Source organism: Dryobates pubescens, chromosome 22 (assembly GCF_014839835.1).
Source record: "Dryobates pubescens isolate bDryPub1 chromosome 22, bDryPub1.pri, whole genome shotgun sequence".
Lineage (NCBI taxonomy): Eukaryota > Metazoa > Chordata > Aves > Piciformes > Picidae > Dryobates > Dryobates pubescens.
This window is the reverse complement of record NC_071633.1, coordinates 19403169-19420435: the sequence shown is the minus strand read 5'-3', so window position 1 is coordinate 19420435 and position 17267 is coordinate 19403169. Positions and strand designations below refer to the sequence as shown.

Genomic DNA, 17267 nt, shown 5'->3' with positions numbered 1-17267 from the left:
TTGCAGCTCAGGAGGGATTATTGGTAATGTTTCTGCTTTCCCGCACTTGGGATTAACAACTTCAGGCCTTTCTGTTTCTCAGGATTAGTCAGAGTCAGTCCCTTTCCCCCACAAGTATTTCTGCTTCCCAGCCCTGCCTGCTTTGTGCACTTGAAGCCATCTTAACTTTTCTCCCTTTGCACCTCCCTGCTCAGCAGTGGGCAAGTGCTGGCATCCTTGCCAGCCCAGAGGCAGGTGTGTCCCTCTCAACTGCTGCATGGCTGTCCCTGAACCTTGCCACCCCAGCACACAGGAACAGACCACGTTTTCCCCCTTGCAGTAGCCTGGGTATGAGGCCACTTCCAAGGAGCCGGCCCCAGCCCTGGCACAGATCCATGCAACTCAATCCTTCCAGGTCAGGTGCTGCTGAGAGCTGAGCTCTGCCTGCTACAATCACACCCCGTGAGTCAAAGCAGGGTATTGAAGGTGGATCAGGATGGTGCTGCAGCTTCCCTAGGCTGTGCCCTGCAGTGCAATTAGCCACTTTTGTAGCCTTCCTTATTCCTTCCTTGCTGCTTCTTCTCCAGCAGCTAAAAAAGTGTTTGCAAAGCACCCAGAAATGCTTTGGAATGGCCACTGTGACCAGGAACACGTGCAAAAGCAAACTCTACTCTGGCTGGCACTCCAAGGCTCAAGCTTTCCTCCCTGGCAAGCCCCTTCCATGCAGCAGAGAGCTGGTGCCCCCCGAGCCTGCTGGGTTTCAGTGCTCTGCTTCAGCTGCAACTGTGGAGGGAATCCCTGGTCACTGATTTGGTCAGAGCAGGGGCACCTGACAGTGAAGCTGCCTTGCTGACAGGAGGCCCTTTGGACTTGCATTATCCCAGGCTGAAGGTAAGTTGAGCTGGGTGTCTGGAGGTGACTGAAGCCGCTGAGTTTGGAGGCAGAAAGGAAGAGCCTGATGGAGGACAGTCCTACCCCCATGGCTAATGTATTGTGGACCATGGCTGGGGGTAGCTCACCAGCCTGCTCCCCACAGGTGCTGCAGTGCAAGGAAGGAGATGTCTCAGGTCGTGTTTCTCTGCCCCACCATGTAAAGTAGACTCTGTCTTTGGGGTCCTGCCTTGGCTTGGGCATGCAACACCCTCCCCACCTTGGGTCCTGTTGCTGGCAGGCTTGGGGCCAGCAGGCAAGGTTCCTCTTACAGCACTGAGGCTGCAATCTTACCTAAGGTTGTGGGACAACAGGGACTTTGGGGTCTTAGGGGTGGGGGGCACCAGTAGAGTCCTTGGGCTGCAGGGGGCACCGGAAGAGGTCCCATGGGTGTAGGGTGAGCCACAGGGACCCCGGGATCTCAGGGGTGAGGGTGTGGGGGGCACCGGTGGGGCCCGCGGGCTGCAGGGTTGGGGCTCAGGGGGTACGGCGTGCCCCGGGCTCCGGCACGGGGTCCGTGGGACGCCCAGGGCCGCGCCTCGCCCCGCCCCTGGCCGCAGCCGCCGGTCCCCGCCGCGCCGCCCGCCCCTCCCGGCCCCGCGGCGGGATGCTCGGTGCCGCCGGGCCGCGGCCGGGCGCGGTGACGTCAGGGGCGGGGCCGCCCGGCGCTGCGGTCCGCCCGGCGCTGAGGGGCGGCCTCGCTCCGCGCCGCTCGGCGGCCGGCCCCGGGGCGGGGGCAGGCAGAGCCCGGCGCGGCGCCGAGCATGCGAGTGCCGGCGGGGCGGGCTGCAGCGGCAAGCCGGAGCCGGGGGCAGCGGCGGGCCGGGGCGGCGGAGCCATGTTGCTGGCCTCGGCCGTGGTGGTGTGGGAATGGCTGAACGAGCACGGGCGCTGGCGGCCCTACAGCCCTGCTGTCAGCCACCACATCGAGGCGGTGGCCAGAGCCGGACCGCGGGCGGGGGGCAGCGTGGTGCTGGGCCAGGCCGACAGCCGCCTGGCGCCGTACATCATCGACCTGCAGTCCATGCACCAGTTCCGCCAGGACACCGGTGAGTCCGCCCCGGGGGACGGCCGCCGGGCTGCCGCTCCCCGTCCCGGTGTGCGTTGCCCTGTCCAGCCCGGCCCTGCTGGGCCCTGCGCCGGGTTTTCCCGGCCTGCGATCGCGTTGCCCTGCGCTGCCCTGCGCTGCCGGGACCCGCTCTGGTTTGCACCTTGCCCGGGCTCCGCGGGTTGGCCTTGCGGTGCTCGGCGCCGCGAAGCGCTGCCCGGTCCCCGCTGCCTGCGGCTCCCCGGCCTGGCGCTGCACGGTGCTGCCTGCCCTGGAGCTGCTTTGCGCCTTGTCGTGCCTCCCGGTGCTGCCCAGCCCCTCCTGCTCTCGCCCCGCTTCGTGCTCCCAGCGCTGCAGTTCGCAGCACCGCTCAGTGCCCGGGTCCCGTCCGGAGCTGCCCAGTCCCGGTCCCTTGCTGCACGGGGTCACGGTGCCAGGCCCCGGTGCTGCCTTGCCCGGTCAGGTGCTTTCCTGCCTGACACGACTGATCTGGCTCTCCTGTGCATCCAGGTCCCTTATTGCATTTCAGTGGTTGGCGGAGAGTTGCATCGTGCAGTGCTTTGCAGCCGGGTCTGGTATTGCACAGCGCTGCCTGACCTGGAATTGCATTGCACGGTGTTGCACAATGCTGTGCTGCTGGGTCCCATGCTGCATTGCACTGCCTGATCTGGAGCTGGCTTGTGCTGCGTTGCTTTTCACGGTCCCATATTGCATTGTGCTGCTTTGCCCTGCGTTACATCCCATCGCCTGCTCTGCTGGTGTGTGGCTGGCTGTACTGAGCCGTGCTGTGCTGCTGGGCACTGCTCTGCATTGTGCTCCCTGGTCGCAGGTTGCATTGTCTGGTCCCAGGTTGTGCCTGGCTTTGCCTCATGTCATCCTGCTCTGCCTGTGCTGCAGTCTCACAGCTCTGCTTCTCGCTGCCCAGTCCCGTGCTGGCTAAGCCCTTGCAGTCTGGGCTTGCCTGGTCCCTAGGTGCCTGCTGTGTCCCATGCTGCCCAGCACTGCCCACGTGTTCCTGGCTCCTCTGGGGGGTCACGCTGCCCAGCCTCCTTGTGCCCTACTGCACACTATGTTCTGTTCTAGCCGGGATTCCCTTTGTGTGCAGCACCTGTCCCCTGCAAACCCTTCCCAGGGCTCTTTGAGCCATCATCAACCCCAAAGGCCTGGTGCCATTTGGTACCTGGGGGCCAAATCTTGCTCTGAGTCATGGCAGCCCATGAGGGTGACCGGGGTTGGAGGCACAGGCAAGCGGAGGAATGCTTAGGGAAGGCACTGGCAGGTGGGGGAGTCCCGAGGGTGGTGGCTTGGACAGGTAAAGGGGGGCATTTGTGGGTGGGGAGGCAACAAGCAGGCATATGAGGGACCAGGGCAGTGAGGATGTGGAGGACTGTCACTGTGGTGAGACACATACGGCCCTGGGGGTATCTGGGATGTGGGACATGGGCACCGATGGGGAAGAGGTTGGCACCGGGGACTTGTGCCTCTGCTGACACCCTCACGAAGGTGTTTGATGTAGCGAGACGCTGGACACCCTTCTTTGTCCTTCCCCCAGCAGCCCTAGGGGCTGGCAGTGACCCTCTCCTGCAGAGGGGTGTGGGGGCCAAGGGACCTCTGCCGCGAGGCTGGGGGCCAGCCTCTGAGGGCTATTGTCACCAAGGGAGGAGGCCTGAAAGGGGAATTGTTCTGTCTGTCCCTGGGTTGCTGGGGATGTTGGTATTTTGGGTCATTAAAAGCTCTGATTTGGGAGGGTCGCGACCCTGGCAAGCCCTGAATAGCTATTGTCCCTTTTCTTCCCCTGCTGAATGGGAGGCCGGCTGGCTGTGCCGGGCTGGGGGACGCCCGGCATTCCCACACCGCTGCTCGGGGGCTGCCAGATGCCGCATGCCGCCGCTGCCCTCCCCGCCCCGCGCCCCGGCGGCCCCGCTCCCTGCCGCCGCTGCCAGCAGCTTCGCTCCCCTCGGTGCCCCTGCGAAGGGCCGGCTGGGCCTGGGGTGCAGCTGCACCCCAAGATCCCTGGCAGGGTGCTGGATGTGCAGCTGCACCCCAAGATCCCTGGCAGGGTGCTGGATGCACAGCTGCACCCCAAGATCCCTGGCAGGGTGCTGGATGTGCAGCTGCACCCCTGATGCCTGGCAGCGTGCTGGATGCACAGCTGCACCCCAAGATCCCTGGCAGGTGCTGGATGTGCAGCTGCACCCCAAGATCCCTGGCAGGGTGCTGGATGTGCAGCTGCACCCCAAGATCCCTGGCAGGGTGCTGGATGCACAGCTGCACCCCAAGATCCCTGGCAGGTGCTGGATGTGCAGCTGCACCCCAAGATCCCTGGCAGGGTGCTGGATGTGCAGCTGCACCCCAAGATCCCTGGCAGGGTGCTGGATGCACAGCTGCACCCCAAGATCCCTGGCAGGGTGCTGGATGTGCAGCTGCACCCCAAGATCCCTGGCAGGGTGCTGGATGTGCAGCTGCACCCCAAGATCCCTGGCAGGGTGCTGGATGTGCAGCTGCACCCCAAGATCCCTGGCAGGGTGCTGGATGTGCAGCTGCACCCCAAGATCCCTGGCAGGGTGCTGGATGCGCAGCTGCACCCCAAGATCCCTGGCAGGGTGCTGGATGCACGGCTGCACCCCAAGATCCCTGGCAGGGTGCTGGATGTGCAGCACTATTAAACAGCTTTTCCTTTTTGCCCACTTCTTCCTGGGGAGTGGTCCTGCCTGGGGAGTGGTCCTGCCTGGGGAGTGGGCCCGCCTGGGGAGTGGGCCTGCCTGGGGAGTGGGCCTGCCTGGGGGCTGGCGGTGGTGGCTGTTCCCAGCAGAGAGAGGGGAGTGAAAAGGAGCTGCCCTGCTTGCAGGCTTTACCCTGGACATGGTGAAAAGCCCAAGGAGCAGACTTCTCATTTCTTCCCTTGGGCTTTTGCTGTTCCTGCTGCTGGCATGGGCTGTGGTGGCAGAGCCTGGGGTCGGTGGTGCTGGTCAGTTCCTCTCCCCTCTTAACCAAGCAACTCTCGGTGCACGTTTAGGACGGGACCCCCGGGCTGAGCCCGGCCGTACTTAGCCTGCCCTGCTGTGCTGTGAAATGTCCTGAAGGGGAAAGCTTTTGCCTCATTGTAGGAGCTTCCTAACTTTGTGTCTGCGTTTCCAGCGTGTCCCAGTCGACTGTGAGTGGTGGGAAAGGAACTGCCTGGCGAAAATAAGGATGCAAACTACAAAGCCTTCATGCTTTGTGCTCCCATCCTACTCTTAATGCTCCCTGACAGGGAGCAGGGGCTGGACGTGGGGCCCCACTTCAGGTCCTTTGCTTAGCCTTGCATGGATTTGCCTTGTGCTGTGGGCTGATTTTTCATCCTGGGCCAGCTTGGCAGCCACAGGCAGTGGGGCTGTGTGGCAGTTCTAGGCTGGCACAAGGCTTCCACCTCTGCACATGTGGGTGCCTGCACGTCACCACCGTGGGGCTTGCAGCTGCCCTGTCAATCTTGCATTTCCTCATCCTGGTTTGGAGCTGAGAGGGAGACAGGGCTGTGGCAGGCGCTGCAGGACTCCCGGTGTTTACCTGTCTGGCTTTGCCAGGCTCCTGTGGGAGGGCCCTGGGCGCACCTGGGAGTCGCTAAGTTTGTGGCTCTGTGTTTCACCATCAGTGCTGAGTGACTGCACACTGGGGCTGGGAGGGCAAACCGCCGCCACTGATTGATGGGGGTGAAATCTGCCCTTCCCTTGTGCTGGGGGTGCCCCCCAGTGCCAGGCACATAAGGCCCAGGGGCTCTCTGGCCTCTTCGCTGCGCCAGCAGCCGCAGCCTGGGGCAGCCAAAGCACAGCTGAGCTGAAAAGCTCTCCTGTCCCCGTGCTGAATGGCACTAATGGGGCAGGCTGGGGGTGGCCTCACTCCCTGGTGGATGCCAGCACCAGGGTCTGATGTCACCTCTCACCCTCCCTCAGGCACCATCCGCCCGGTCCGGCGCAGCTACTATGACCCCTCGTCGGCGCCGGGCAAGGGAGTGGTGTGGGAGTGGGAGAACGACAGCGGCTCCTGGACGCCCTACGACATGGACGTGGGCATCACCATCCAGCGCGCCTACGAGAAGCAGCACCCCTGGGTGGACCTGAGCGCCATCGGCTTCTGCTACGTCATCGACTTCGCCACCATGGGCCAGATCAACCGCCAGACCCAGCGCCAGCGCCGCATCCGCCGCCGCCTCGACATGGTCTACCCCCTGGTCTCGGGCACCCTGCCCAAGTCGCAGTCCTGGCCGGCCAGCCCCGGGGCGGCGGCGGCGCCCCCGGTGCCCGCCTGCGCCTGCCCCCAGTGTCTCCTGGTCATGAGCGTCAAGGCCACCGTGTCGGCCGCCGGCCCTGGCGCCGCCACCCTCCAGCCCCGTAAAGCGCCCCCTGCGCCGCCCACCGCTCCTAAAGCTCCGGCTCCGGCCTCGGGGCCCAAGGCGCCCGACGGCACAGCCACGGTGCGTGGCACGCTGAAGCCGCTGGCAGCCCAAGGAGGCCGGCGGCAGGCGGCCAGCACTCCCGCCCTGAGCTTGGCCAGCTCCGCCGCCAGCCCCCCTGGTGCGGGCAGTGCCAAGGCCTCCCGTCCTGCCCTGAGCACCCTGAACCGCAGCCACCTCCAGCGCCTGGCCATCGCCCAGTCCCGGGTGCTGATTGCTTCTGGGTGAGTCCTGCCACGTGTGAGCCAGAGGGTAGCTGTGGGGAGAACAGGGGCAGTGTGGTTTTGCTTTGCCCCTTTGCCAGGGCGCGGGGAGGCCACAGTGCCATGGAGCTGCCCACTGCAGAGGTGCTGTCACCCCTGAGCCCGGTGGGAGATGGCTTTGGCAGTCCCTCTGCAGACGGAGGGCTCTGCTGGGCCCCTTCCTCACGGGTGCCTGGGGACTGGAGCAGGGATGGTGTGGCTCCTGCATCTCAATGAGGAGGCTCGGGCTGCCCTTTCTCTTGGTGGCAGGGGATGGGTGGGGGACTGCGAAAGGCCCAAAGAAAAGCCATTCAAGCCCCATGAGAAGGGGTCCCTCCAGACCTCCGCACTCTGAAGATACTTTTTTTCTTCCAAGGGGGTGGGCACTTAACGAGTCTGTTTCTCCCCTTTGTCTGGCTCTGCCGTCAGCCTTCTGTCGCAGCTTGGCCCCTTTCCTCTCCCTCTCCGTCCTCCCCCTTCCCTCCGCTCCTGACCCGCAGGAAAACTTTCCCATGGAAGAGAGCCCCAAGGGGAGGAGGGGGAAAGAGCTGCGGCAGCGGCGTGGCCGTAGGAGAAAAGGGGGGAAAAGCGCTCAGCCGCCCGTCCCGGGGAGCGGTGACAAAAAGGGGCTGTGAATGGAGATGCAGGCGGAGTTTGTGAAGAGCCGGAGAAAAGGCGGCGGTGGAGCGGGGGGGCTCCGTCGCCCTCTCGCTGCATTCTCCCTTTCCAGCCAGGGCTCGTGCAGTCGCTCAGGCAACTATTGTCTGGCCCTCGCTGGCCCCTGGGGGCTGTGGGGAGCTGGGTGCCTGCGGATGGCCCTGACATAGTCTCTGCTGGCTCCTCACAGGGTCCCCACCGTCCCCGTGAAGAACCTCACTGGCTCCAGCCCGGTCAACCCAGCGCTGGCAGGTGAGGAGGAGGCTGCGGCAGGGCGCCCGCTGCTCTGCGCTGTGCTTCCCAGGGGGCAGGTCAGCCCCGGGGGGTGGTTTGTGGGGGGCACCTCTGTTGCCTGGAGCGGTGCTGGACGCTCGGTGAGGCTTCACACCCCTTCTGGCAGGGATCACCGGGATCCTGATGAGCGCGGCCGGGCTGCCCGTGTGCCTGACCCGGCCCCCCAAGCTGGTGCTGCACCCCCCGCCCGTCAGCAAGAGCGAGATCCAGTCCATCCCTGGCATCTCCCACACCTGCCGCAAGACCACAAAGAAGCAGGCCAAGAAGGGTGAGGGGCACCTTGCCAGCTGACCCCAGCTCCCGTGCCACCATCCCCACCTGGTCCTCTGTCCCCTCCTGCCGCCAGCGGCTTTCCCCTGTGCTGCCCTCCAGCCCCTCTGACTCTTGGCTCCCCGCAGGTAAAACCCCGGAGGAGGTGCTGAAGAAATACCTGCAGAAGGTGCGGCACCCCCTGGATGAGGTGAGGCCGGTGGGGGTCGTGCAGAGGGGTCCCTGGGTGCTTTGCCCTGGGAGGAGTGACTGGGGACGTGGGTGATGCCCTGGTGCTGTGCAGGGGGCTCCTGCAGCCCTTCATGTCTCTGCCCTGTGCCTGCCCCCCTTGAAAGAGGGCCGTGCCGTTGGCTGGCCCCTGTAGTGGCCCAGGGTGGTGGCACTGTGCCAGGGGTAGGTGCTGGCTCCTGGGCAGGAGCAGGGCAGCTCATCAGCCCTGCGTCCTTGGCAAGGCTCTGACTGCATCCATACAGCTGAACCCTCTCCTCCTCTTCTGTGCAGGACTGCACCATCTGCATGGAGCGCCTCTCTGCACCCTCTGGCTACAAGGGACCCCAGCCCACCGTCAAGCCTGACCTGGTGGGGAAGCTGGTGAAGTGTGGACACATCTTCCACCTCCACTGCTTGGTGGCCATGTACAACAACGGCAACAAGGTGCAAGGCTGCAGCCCCAGGGGATGCCTCAGCCCCCGGCTCAGTGGCCTGTGCTGGGCTCTACCTGCCCTTAGTGGGACCGTGCTTGAGTCCTGCTGCCCCAGGGGACTCAGGGCACTCTGACTTCCCCATTCTGACAAGGGAGTTTTACTTTTTACCAGCAGCAAGCACTTGGGACCAGGAAACCAGAAGCCAGGGCTGCGGGGGTGTGTGTTCCCCCTCCTGCTGTGCCCGGCTTTACTTCCTCGCATTCCTTCCTGGGTTCAGTGGCAGTGAACTTTGATCCCTGCATGTTTGAGCAGAGCCTCACATCTGGTGCTGGGCAGTGCTTTTCCAGCTGTGGGTGGACTTGCCTGAGCCTCCTGCAAACAGCCTTTGTGCTGGGCTTTGGCAGGAAAGTGCATTTCACCAAACCCTAGAACAGAGGTAGGGAAAGCAGGAAGGACTGTGGAATCCTGGGGCTACAGCATCATGTGGGCCCAGGGACAGCACAAGGGGCAGTGGTGGAAGGTGAGGCACAGGCAGTTCCATGGAAACCTCAGGAAAAGTGTTTGTCCCTGTGGGGGTGACAGAGTCCTGGAACAGGCTGCCCAGGGGGGTGTGGAGGTTCCTTGCTGGAGGTACTCGAGCCCCACCTGGATGTGTTCCTGTGTGGTCTGCTCTAGGTGCTCCTGCTCTGGCAGGGGGGTTGGGCTGGATGAGCTCTGCAGGTCGCTCCCAGCCCCTGGCATTCTGTGATCATAGACTATAAAACAGGAGGAGCAGTGCAGGCCTTGGATTGTTGGTCACAGTTGGGTGACTGTAGCAGGTTCTCCCAGCCCTACCCCCTGCTCCCCGAGTGGTTTCGAGGCGACTGCCTCCACGAGCACAGTGTTAGTGCCCAGGCCTGCAGGATTCTGGCTTCATTATGCTCCCTTCTTTCCCTGCTCACAGGATGGAAGCCTGCAGTGTCCCACCTGTAAAACCATCTATGGGGTGAAGACAGGGACGCAGCCCCCGGGGAAGATGGAGTACCACATCATCCCTCATGCCCTGCCTGGCCACTCCGAGTGCAAAACCATTCGCATCATCTACAACATCCCCCCGGGGGTGCAGGTGTGGCCTGGCCCTGTGCTCAGGAGGGTGCAGGGGTGGTTGTCCCCTGTGGGGGCTGGTGGCCCTTGTCACTGCTGCTGCATCCTCTGGGTCATGCTGCAGCTCATGCCTGGGCTTGGGGGTTCTGGGCTGGGTGATGTCTCTGGAGCCGCACACCCGTACGGATGTGCAGAGTCTGGGGTACAGCTGCAGGAAAGCGTTGGCCCTGCCTGCTTGCTGGTGTTTAGGGCCACCCACTGGGGGTGGGGGGGTTACACTGTGCCCAGAGCATCCTGCTGAGTTCCAAAAGGGTTTTGTCCCACTCCACACACTGCAGGGACCAGAGCATCCAAACCCTGGGAAGAGCTTCACCGCCCGCGGCTTTCCCCGGCACTGCTACCTGCCAGACAGCGAGAAGGGCAGAAAGGTGAGGGGCTGGCTGGCTCAGCTGGCCAGGGCATGCTCAGGGGGGTGTTGAGGGGGAGAGGGAGTCAGCAGCTCTTTGGAGCGCTGCAACAAGCAGGCTGGGCTTATGCATGCAGAGCTGGGTGGAGGCTTTCCTGGTGGCCCCTCTGGTGTGCTGCGCAGGAGGAGCCCGGTGGCGTTCCCACGTGCCGGGGGAGCTCTGCAGCCTGGTCCTGCTGATGCGGTTGGAGCAGGACCCAACAGCTGGGATCTGGAGCTGCCTGGAGGGCTTTGCTGTGGGTTGTGCATGTTGCTGGCTTGCGCCAGGATGATCAGGAGTGAGTGCTTCCCCTTGCTGCCTGCCTCACCTCTGCCTTCCACAGGTACTGAAGCTGCTGCTGGTGGCCTGGGACCGACGCTTGATCTTTGCCATTGGGACCTCCAGCACCACAGGCGAGTCGGACACGGTGATCTGGAACGAGATCCACCACAAGACAGAGTTTGGATCCAACCTCACCGGCCATGGCTACCCTGACATCAACTATCTGGACAATGTCCTCGCTGAGCTTGCAGCCCAGGGCATCACAGAGGAGAGCCTGGCGCAGGAGAAGGACTGAGATGGCGGCAGGGAGGCAAGGGAAGGGGTGCCTGTGCCCCTCTTCCGCCCTCCCCACCTCCCGAGGATAAAGCTGCTGGAGAAACTCACCTGGAGGCTTTGTAGGGGGCACCTAGAGCCCCCCAGTCCTGGTGGCACTGCCCAGTGGGAGCATCTCCAGGCTGGCCAGGAATGTGGGAGCAGGTCTGCTAGGTTGTCCCCTTCACTCTGGCAGGGAGGGAGCCACAGTGTTCTGTGCTGGCCTGGCTGTACCCTCTGCCTAGCGTCCTGTCCCCTCTGCCACCATGGTGAGGGCTTGAGGGGTGCCAGGGTGCCCTCCTTCCTCATGCATGGGATGATCCCAGGCTGGCTTCATGCCCCTGACACCCACCTGGGCGTGGGACCTGGCCTCGGGTGGGAGTGGGATCCGCAGGAGTCCCCCTTGCTCTGCCTTCTCCCTCCACTGTCTCCTTGTTCCTTTGTCCTGTCTGGTCCCTCCTCATGGGTCTCCTGTGTCTGTGGAGGCTGGGGGGCCCAGGTCTGCCTCAGCTGGGTCCCCCAGCCCTGTGCCCCCATCTCCTCTTGGCTGTGTCTGAACTGTGCCCTGCAGGGTCCCCTTGCCTGGGCTGCACCCCCAGGCTGTCCTGGGGAGGGGCTGCTGGGTGGCAGGGAGCAGGGGCAGGGGCAGAGGTCTCCTGGCTTGTTTGCCACCCTCCTGTGTTGGTTCCTTGAACTTCTCATGGGGGTGTCCCTGTGTGACTCTATCTATACCTCACCTTTTGGGGCTGTGTTGTGTATCTGTGTGTATAGGTGCTGGGGGCTGGGGAGGTGAGCTGGGGGCTGGGAGAGCTTAGTGCTGTGGCCAGGCTGGAGGCTGAGCCCTGTGGCACTTGGTGGGGAGCAGGGGGAGCACCACTCCCCTACTGCAGGGACTCCTCACCCTGAAAAGGGGTCAGTGCCCCACAGTGGGGCTGTTGCCAGTGGGTCCCCATGGGGCCAGGTGCAAGTGTGGGTCCCCTTCCCACTGGGTCTTAGCACTACCTGAGGGGTGGTGGTGGGCAGCTGGCTGGAATTGGGTTGGCACAGTGGTTTTGGGCTGGGGCCAGGGTGGTTGATGTGGGGAGGGGAGCATGGGTAACAGGGGGTGGGTGTTGCATGACATCTTGGAGCCCCTGCTAGCCCCTGGGGACTTCCTAGGACCTCTCAGAGTCACCTGTGATGGAGGTCTGCATGGCTTTGTTGACTGCCCTGCAGGGCACTCTTCTCGTTGGCAGGGGCTGGTTGTGCTCACAAGACCCCCGGGCTTGGAGAGCAAGTGGAGGGCACTGCCCAGGCTGCCCCCAGCCCTGCACCATTGCTCCCAGGGCAGCCTGGGGTCTCCTAGCCTGTTCTGTTGTGTTCACCTCCTGGTTCTCCTGGGGGGGTCACCTTGCCCTGTGTCCCAGGGGATGGCAGTGTGGGATGGGGGGGGCACCCTGCTGTGCATCGTTCTGTTGTCCTTGATGTTGTTTCTTCTCCCTGGCCTGGGAAATGTGTGCCAGCCCCAGCCAGGCACTCTGCAGAGGGGAGAGGGCATCAATAAAGCAGATGGCAGGGGACACTGCACGGCCTGGCCTCTCTGTTGTCTTCTGTCCGTCGTCTGTGTGCCCAGGTGAGTGAGGTGGCACCGGGGGGGGGAGGCCAGGCCCTCTCATCCCCCTGGCTGCCCCTCTGTGCTGCTCTGTTTCCAGCTGCCCTTAGCAGGGGATGTTCTTTTCTACCTCAAGGGAGCAAGCCTCTTTCCCCAGGAGAACAGAAGCCTCCTTGGGTGGCTCTGCAGCCTGGGGCAGTGCAGCAGTGTGATTTCTCCTTCCCCCCTGCCCAAGCCCTGGGGTTTTCCTCACTGCAGAAAAAAAATCCCTGGCTGGAGCTATGCAAAACCCTCCCTTGATCTGGGGGGAGGAAGGGAGCATCCCCCACCCCCCGTCCCTGGGTGCCAGGGTGACTTCTCACAACATGACACAATCTCCTCACAACCTTTAGTTTCCTTTTTAATGCTGTTTTGCCTACACAGTTAGCTGCTGGCTGAAATAAAGCTGCTCCATGCTCCCTGCATGCGTGTGTGTGGCTGCCCCGAGGGGCACACCTGGCACAGGTCGACTCCCAGGGGCACCAGCCCTGCAGCACCTCTCCCTGGGGCCCCTTCTCCATGGAGATGCAGCCCTGGAGGTGCAGGAGGAGCTGGTGGAGGGGTAGCCGTGGAGGGGACTGGTGTCAGATTGACCCTGGGAGCTGGCCTTCAAGAGCAGGGGGCAAGGAATGTCTGAAGGGCCATGGAGCCTCCCAGGTGCTCGAGGCTGGAGCTTGGGGATCCAGTGGAGGGCAAAGGCCTGGCACCTCGTGAGAGGTCGGCCTAGGGCCACCGTGGGCAGCTCCAGGAGGTGAGGGGCAGGGGTCTGGTGGCACTGTGCAGCTTTCCCTGTGGGAAGGAGGGTGGGCAGGGGGCTCTGCCTGGGTTTCAGGCACAAGGCATTGCCTGGCAAGTGGTGGGGAACAGAGGCTTACGCTGCTGGCCCCTCGGACTCTTGCTGGTAGCCCTCTCCCACACTCAGCACAGTGCTGTCCCCAGGGTGGGCAGCTGCTGGGCTGTGCTCCTCACCCATCCTCTGGTACCCCCTCGCCTTGTGCCTCCGGCGGCTGTAGCAGACAGTGGCCAGGACGGCGGCCAGCCCTGCCAGGACTGCTGCGGTGACCCCAGCCACCTCGCCCCCCGTCAGCCCCCGGCCCCTCAGCATCTCTGCCGCCTGCTGGACGTCTTCTGGCTGGGCCAGCCGCCAGGCGTGGCTCTGCCCATCCCTGACCCAGGTGCTGGCCCCGTCCCCACTGCTCACCAGCACAGTGTCAGTGTCTGGCAGGCTGGGGGAGGGTCGAGTGAAGGGCGGCAGGCGGGCAGGCGGCAGCGAGCCCGCTGTGAAGATGCCAGCCGGGATGCAGTGCTGCACCAGACAGCTGTCGCTGATGAGTGCCAAGTGCTGACTGAAGCCTGGGGGACAGCTCTTGGCATAGGAGTCCTCCGTGGTGCCCTGGTGCTTCACCAAGGGGTTCCCTGCCTGGCAGCTGAAGAAGCCCCCAAAGGAGACTGCATAGGGTCCACCTGCCTCGTAATCCTGGCTCACACACACCTGGAGCTCGTCAAAGAGCTTCAGTGGGAAGTACCCGGAGGGGCAGGACTGGGCACCGGTGACGTAGTTGGCGCTGCGAGTGCTGAAGAGCCCCCCAAAGAGGTACCCTGACCCCGGCACCACCGACCTGCTTGCGGCACACCAGTAGGCACTGAATCGCACCCGGGAGAGCTGGAAGACGTCCTGGCACCGCCGGCGGCAGAACCAATTGAGGAAGCATTTGCTGCGGCAGTCCAGGCGGCTGTGGCCCTCCTCCCGCTCCTGCACGCCCAGCAGCACCGGGGTGTAGTTCGAGGGGCAGGAGAAAGCCCCCGTGGCGGGGTTCCTCTGCGCCAAGCCCTGGCACATGGCGTCGGCGCCGGGGCCGGCCAGCCCCGCGCACGTCTGAAAGGCTCCCCCGAAGGTGAAGTTGGCCGCGGAGCCCCGGCAGGAGCCGTCGTCGGTGTTGGCCTGGAAGTTGAAGTTGGGCGAGGCGGCGTCGGTGCAGCCCGGGGAGGTGTTGAAGGCGTAGTAGCGGCGGGCGGCCGTCTCCACTCTCCTGGCCAGCCTCCGCACCGTGGGCGTGGGCAGCTCCGGCAGGGCGCTGGGGGTGATGAAGAAGTACAGGGGCAGCCCCGAGCGGTCAAGAGCCACCAGCTGGTTTCTGATGCCCTCCTGCCAAGTCTTGAGGGTGATGCCCGGGTAGAAGAGGGGCCCCCCGATGCTCTCCACCCGGGAGTGGGTTCGGTTCTCCAAGTACTGCTTGGTGATCCCGGAGCTGGCGCTCAGGGACTCCTCTGTTTTCAGGCTGATGATGCTGTGGAAGGCCACGCCGGCCGAGGCGGTGACCGCGCTGCGCGTGGCCCAGTTGTCCCTCAGGAAGGTCGCCTTGATCTGATCCTCCTGCACCAGCGTGGCTCCGGCATCCACGGAGGTGACGGCGTGGGTTCCGTAGTTGAGCACCAGCACCTCGGCCAGGAAATCGGCCATGCGTGTCTGGTTGCTCTCCAGGTGGCTGGCAATGGCCAGCAGCTGCCTCTTGAAGCCCTTGTCCAGGGCTGCCCCGGGGTCGATCTTGGCAGTGTAGACCAAGTTCCTGACCTGTGCCCGGGTGGTGACCGCCTGGTCTCTCACCTGGTGGGTCTTGGCTTGGTGGAAGTCGAAGGAGAACTTGCCGTTGATGAAGGAGTAGAGGGACAGCTCCAGGTTGATGGAGGCAGAGGTGATGCTTCGGTAATCCTTCCAGGACTCAATGATCTCGGAGTTGATGTCCAGGTTGCTCTGCTTGCGAGGGATAGTGAAGATCTCGTCCGGGATGACATAAGCTCCATCTTCTGTGGTCTTGCACAGTGAGTAGCTGAGGCTGAAGACTCTGCCCATATCCAAATTCCTCAGGTTATCCCAGCCCCCACCTGGCAGAACCTCCAGACCTGGGAGATTCAGAGCCTTCTTGCAGTCCAGGAACCCTGCAGAGGACAGCTCCTGGGAAGGCTCAGCCCCCCTCACCCCAGCCATCCACACCCACGCGAGTAGGACCCCCTGCAGCACCCAGCCCATGGCTGCTCTGGCACAGGGGCCTCGGCAAACGTCTGTGTGGTGAGGCAGGAGCTGGGGAAATGAAGTGGCTGAGGGGTGCAGCTGCTGGGCAGTTCCTCCTTTGGGGGCTGAGTGAACAAAAGGGAAAGCAGAAGTGAGAGCTGATGACTGTGAGAGGGGACCCAGCAGAGTGAGACAAGCAGGTGGGGCACAGAAACTGGAGGTGTCTGGAGCTCATGGCTTCCCTGTGGCAAAAGCTCCCTGCCCTCCTGGAAGCTGCTCTGCCAGGGATGGGGCAGGGAGAAATCTCTCCCTCAGCTCTCTGCTTTGCCCAGGGAGGTTCACTGCATGGCTGTCCCTTGGCTGGTGCTTGGGTGACTCCCTCTGAGATGACTCTCTGCTGCTCTGGGTGACTCACCCTCCTTTGCACCATACCAGGGACCTGTCCCCAGCCCCACAGCCTCACTCACGTGGTGGGCTGAGATCTGACCTTGGTCTCGTGAGTTTTGCTGCTGACTCAGGCTTTTCTCATGGCAGACAAGGAGGGGAAGCAGGGAGCTGGTGCAGAGTGGTTTTGCTGTGGGGGTCAGTGCAATGCTTATCTCCCTTCTCTCTTGGGGAGAAGGCTGCCGACCCCCCAGGGCAGGCATTGGTGGGGTTGGAGGTTCCCCTCAATGTGGGCCATCCCCTGGCACAGGGGTCCCTGCTGGTACATCCCCACACCAACACCTATGGCAGGACCCTCTACAGCCTTCTCTGCCCTATCCCTGTCCTTCTCCCAGTGTCCATGGTGCCAAAAGCTGGGCAAAGCAGCTCCTGCTCAGGGCTTCTCAGGCACAGGAAGCTGGTACCAAGGATACTGCCTGGTTCTGCCCAGGAGGGCTGGCACATGGTCATGTCCCAGTTTGGGTGGCACAGGGCAGCTGCTGTTTGTTTCAGGGAATAAAGTGTTAAGGCAGCTTCTGATGTGAAGCCTGTGATTTCCATAAGGATAGGCTCACTTCCCCTTTTTTTTGCTGGTTAGTTCCTCTTACCAGGATGGTTCTGGCATGGACAAGGCTGAAGTGAGAGCTGTGATGGAGGTAGGGAGCACAGACCACAGATAGGTTGAGGTAACGCCAGGAGGTGGGGAACAGACAACAGGAACATTGGGGATGGCCTTGCTGGCCCCAGTGTGAGGCTTGGACCCTGGAAATAGCTGGAAAGCCCTGGCATGGGAAGGCTCCTGGAGGCTCCTAATAGACCATCTGGAGCCATCTGCATTTCAGACTGGGCTGGGAGGTTGCCTAACCTAAACTCTAGCCATGGATTTCACTGCCACCCAACTTTAAAGCTCAAGAAGTGACTCCTGGTGGAGATCCATGGGTAGAGATGGCTGTGGGCCCTGGGCTTGGAAGAGGGAGAGAAGCCCCACAGGGCAGACAGGAGCTGCCTTGTCTCCCCACCACGCAGGAGCAGCTCCCCAGCAGCCAGGCTGAGGGTGAGGGACAGGCTGCTCATGGCAAGCCGTGGTGCTGATGCAGCCTGGATTGGCAGGGCCTGAGATGGAGGGAGGGATGGATGGATGGATGCCTGGGGGCAATGGAAAACATTCTTGGTGCCACTTCTGCTGGTGCCAGGTCTGACTTCTGGGCCCATTGCTGGCTCTGGTGAGGAGCTTTGGCCACCTAGGTCCCAAGCCTCAAGGACACGGTGCCCTGGCACACCGGGCTCATGCCTCATCATGCCAGGGCTGCCAGTGGGCTGGGACTTCCTGCAGCAGTGCATCACAGAGCCTTGCCCTGCTGCTCATTCCCAGCACTGGGGAGTCAACAACAAATCAGTCTGGGAAGGCAGCACAGTCTGCTGCTCTGGCTGTGAAAAGTGAGTGGCCTACGAAAAATGCCCAAGGAGTACTAACAAATGCAGCAGCTGGCAGCAGAGCTCCTGGGGGCAGGAACTAAAGATTGTTACTCGGTGAGGAGAAAAGCCACAGCTTGCAACCACCAGGTAACTGGAGCCCAAATGCTTGTGG

The 17267-nt window shown here is 63.1% G+C and overlaps 2 protein-coding genes across 2 annotated transcripts; one reads left to right on the top strand and one right to left on the bottom strand.

Annotated features, from left to right (window-relative positions):
- The first annotated feature begins 1544 nt into the window (after window positions 1-1544).
- On the top strand, window positions 1545-12267 carry DTX4 (deltex E3 ubiquitin ligase 4). Its single transcript, XM_054171867.1, has 9 exons — window positions 1545-1958; window positions 5887-6610; window positions 7476-7537; window positions 7686-7847; window positions 7978-8039; window positions 8351-8503; window positions 9437-9598; window positions 9915-10004; window positions 10366-12267. The coding sequence occupies exons 1-9, from the start codon at window positions 1748-1750 to the stop codon at window positions 10597-10599; spliced, it is 1860 nt and encodes a 619-aa protein (XP_054027842.1). The 5' UTR covers window positions 1545-1747; the 3' UTR covers window positions 10600-12267.
- A 563-nt stretch (window positions 12268-12830) lies between these two features.
- Window positions 12831-15317, bottom strand: MPEG1 (macrophage expressed 1). The gene has a single exon (XM_009897489.2). The coding sequence runs from the start codon at window positions 15272-15274 to the stop codon at window positions 13118-13120; it is 2157 nt and encodes a 718-aa protein (XP_009895791.2). The 5' UTR covers window positions 15275-15317; the 3' UTR covers window positions 12831-13117.
- Window positions 15318-17267: the final 1950 nt, after the last annotated feature.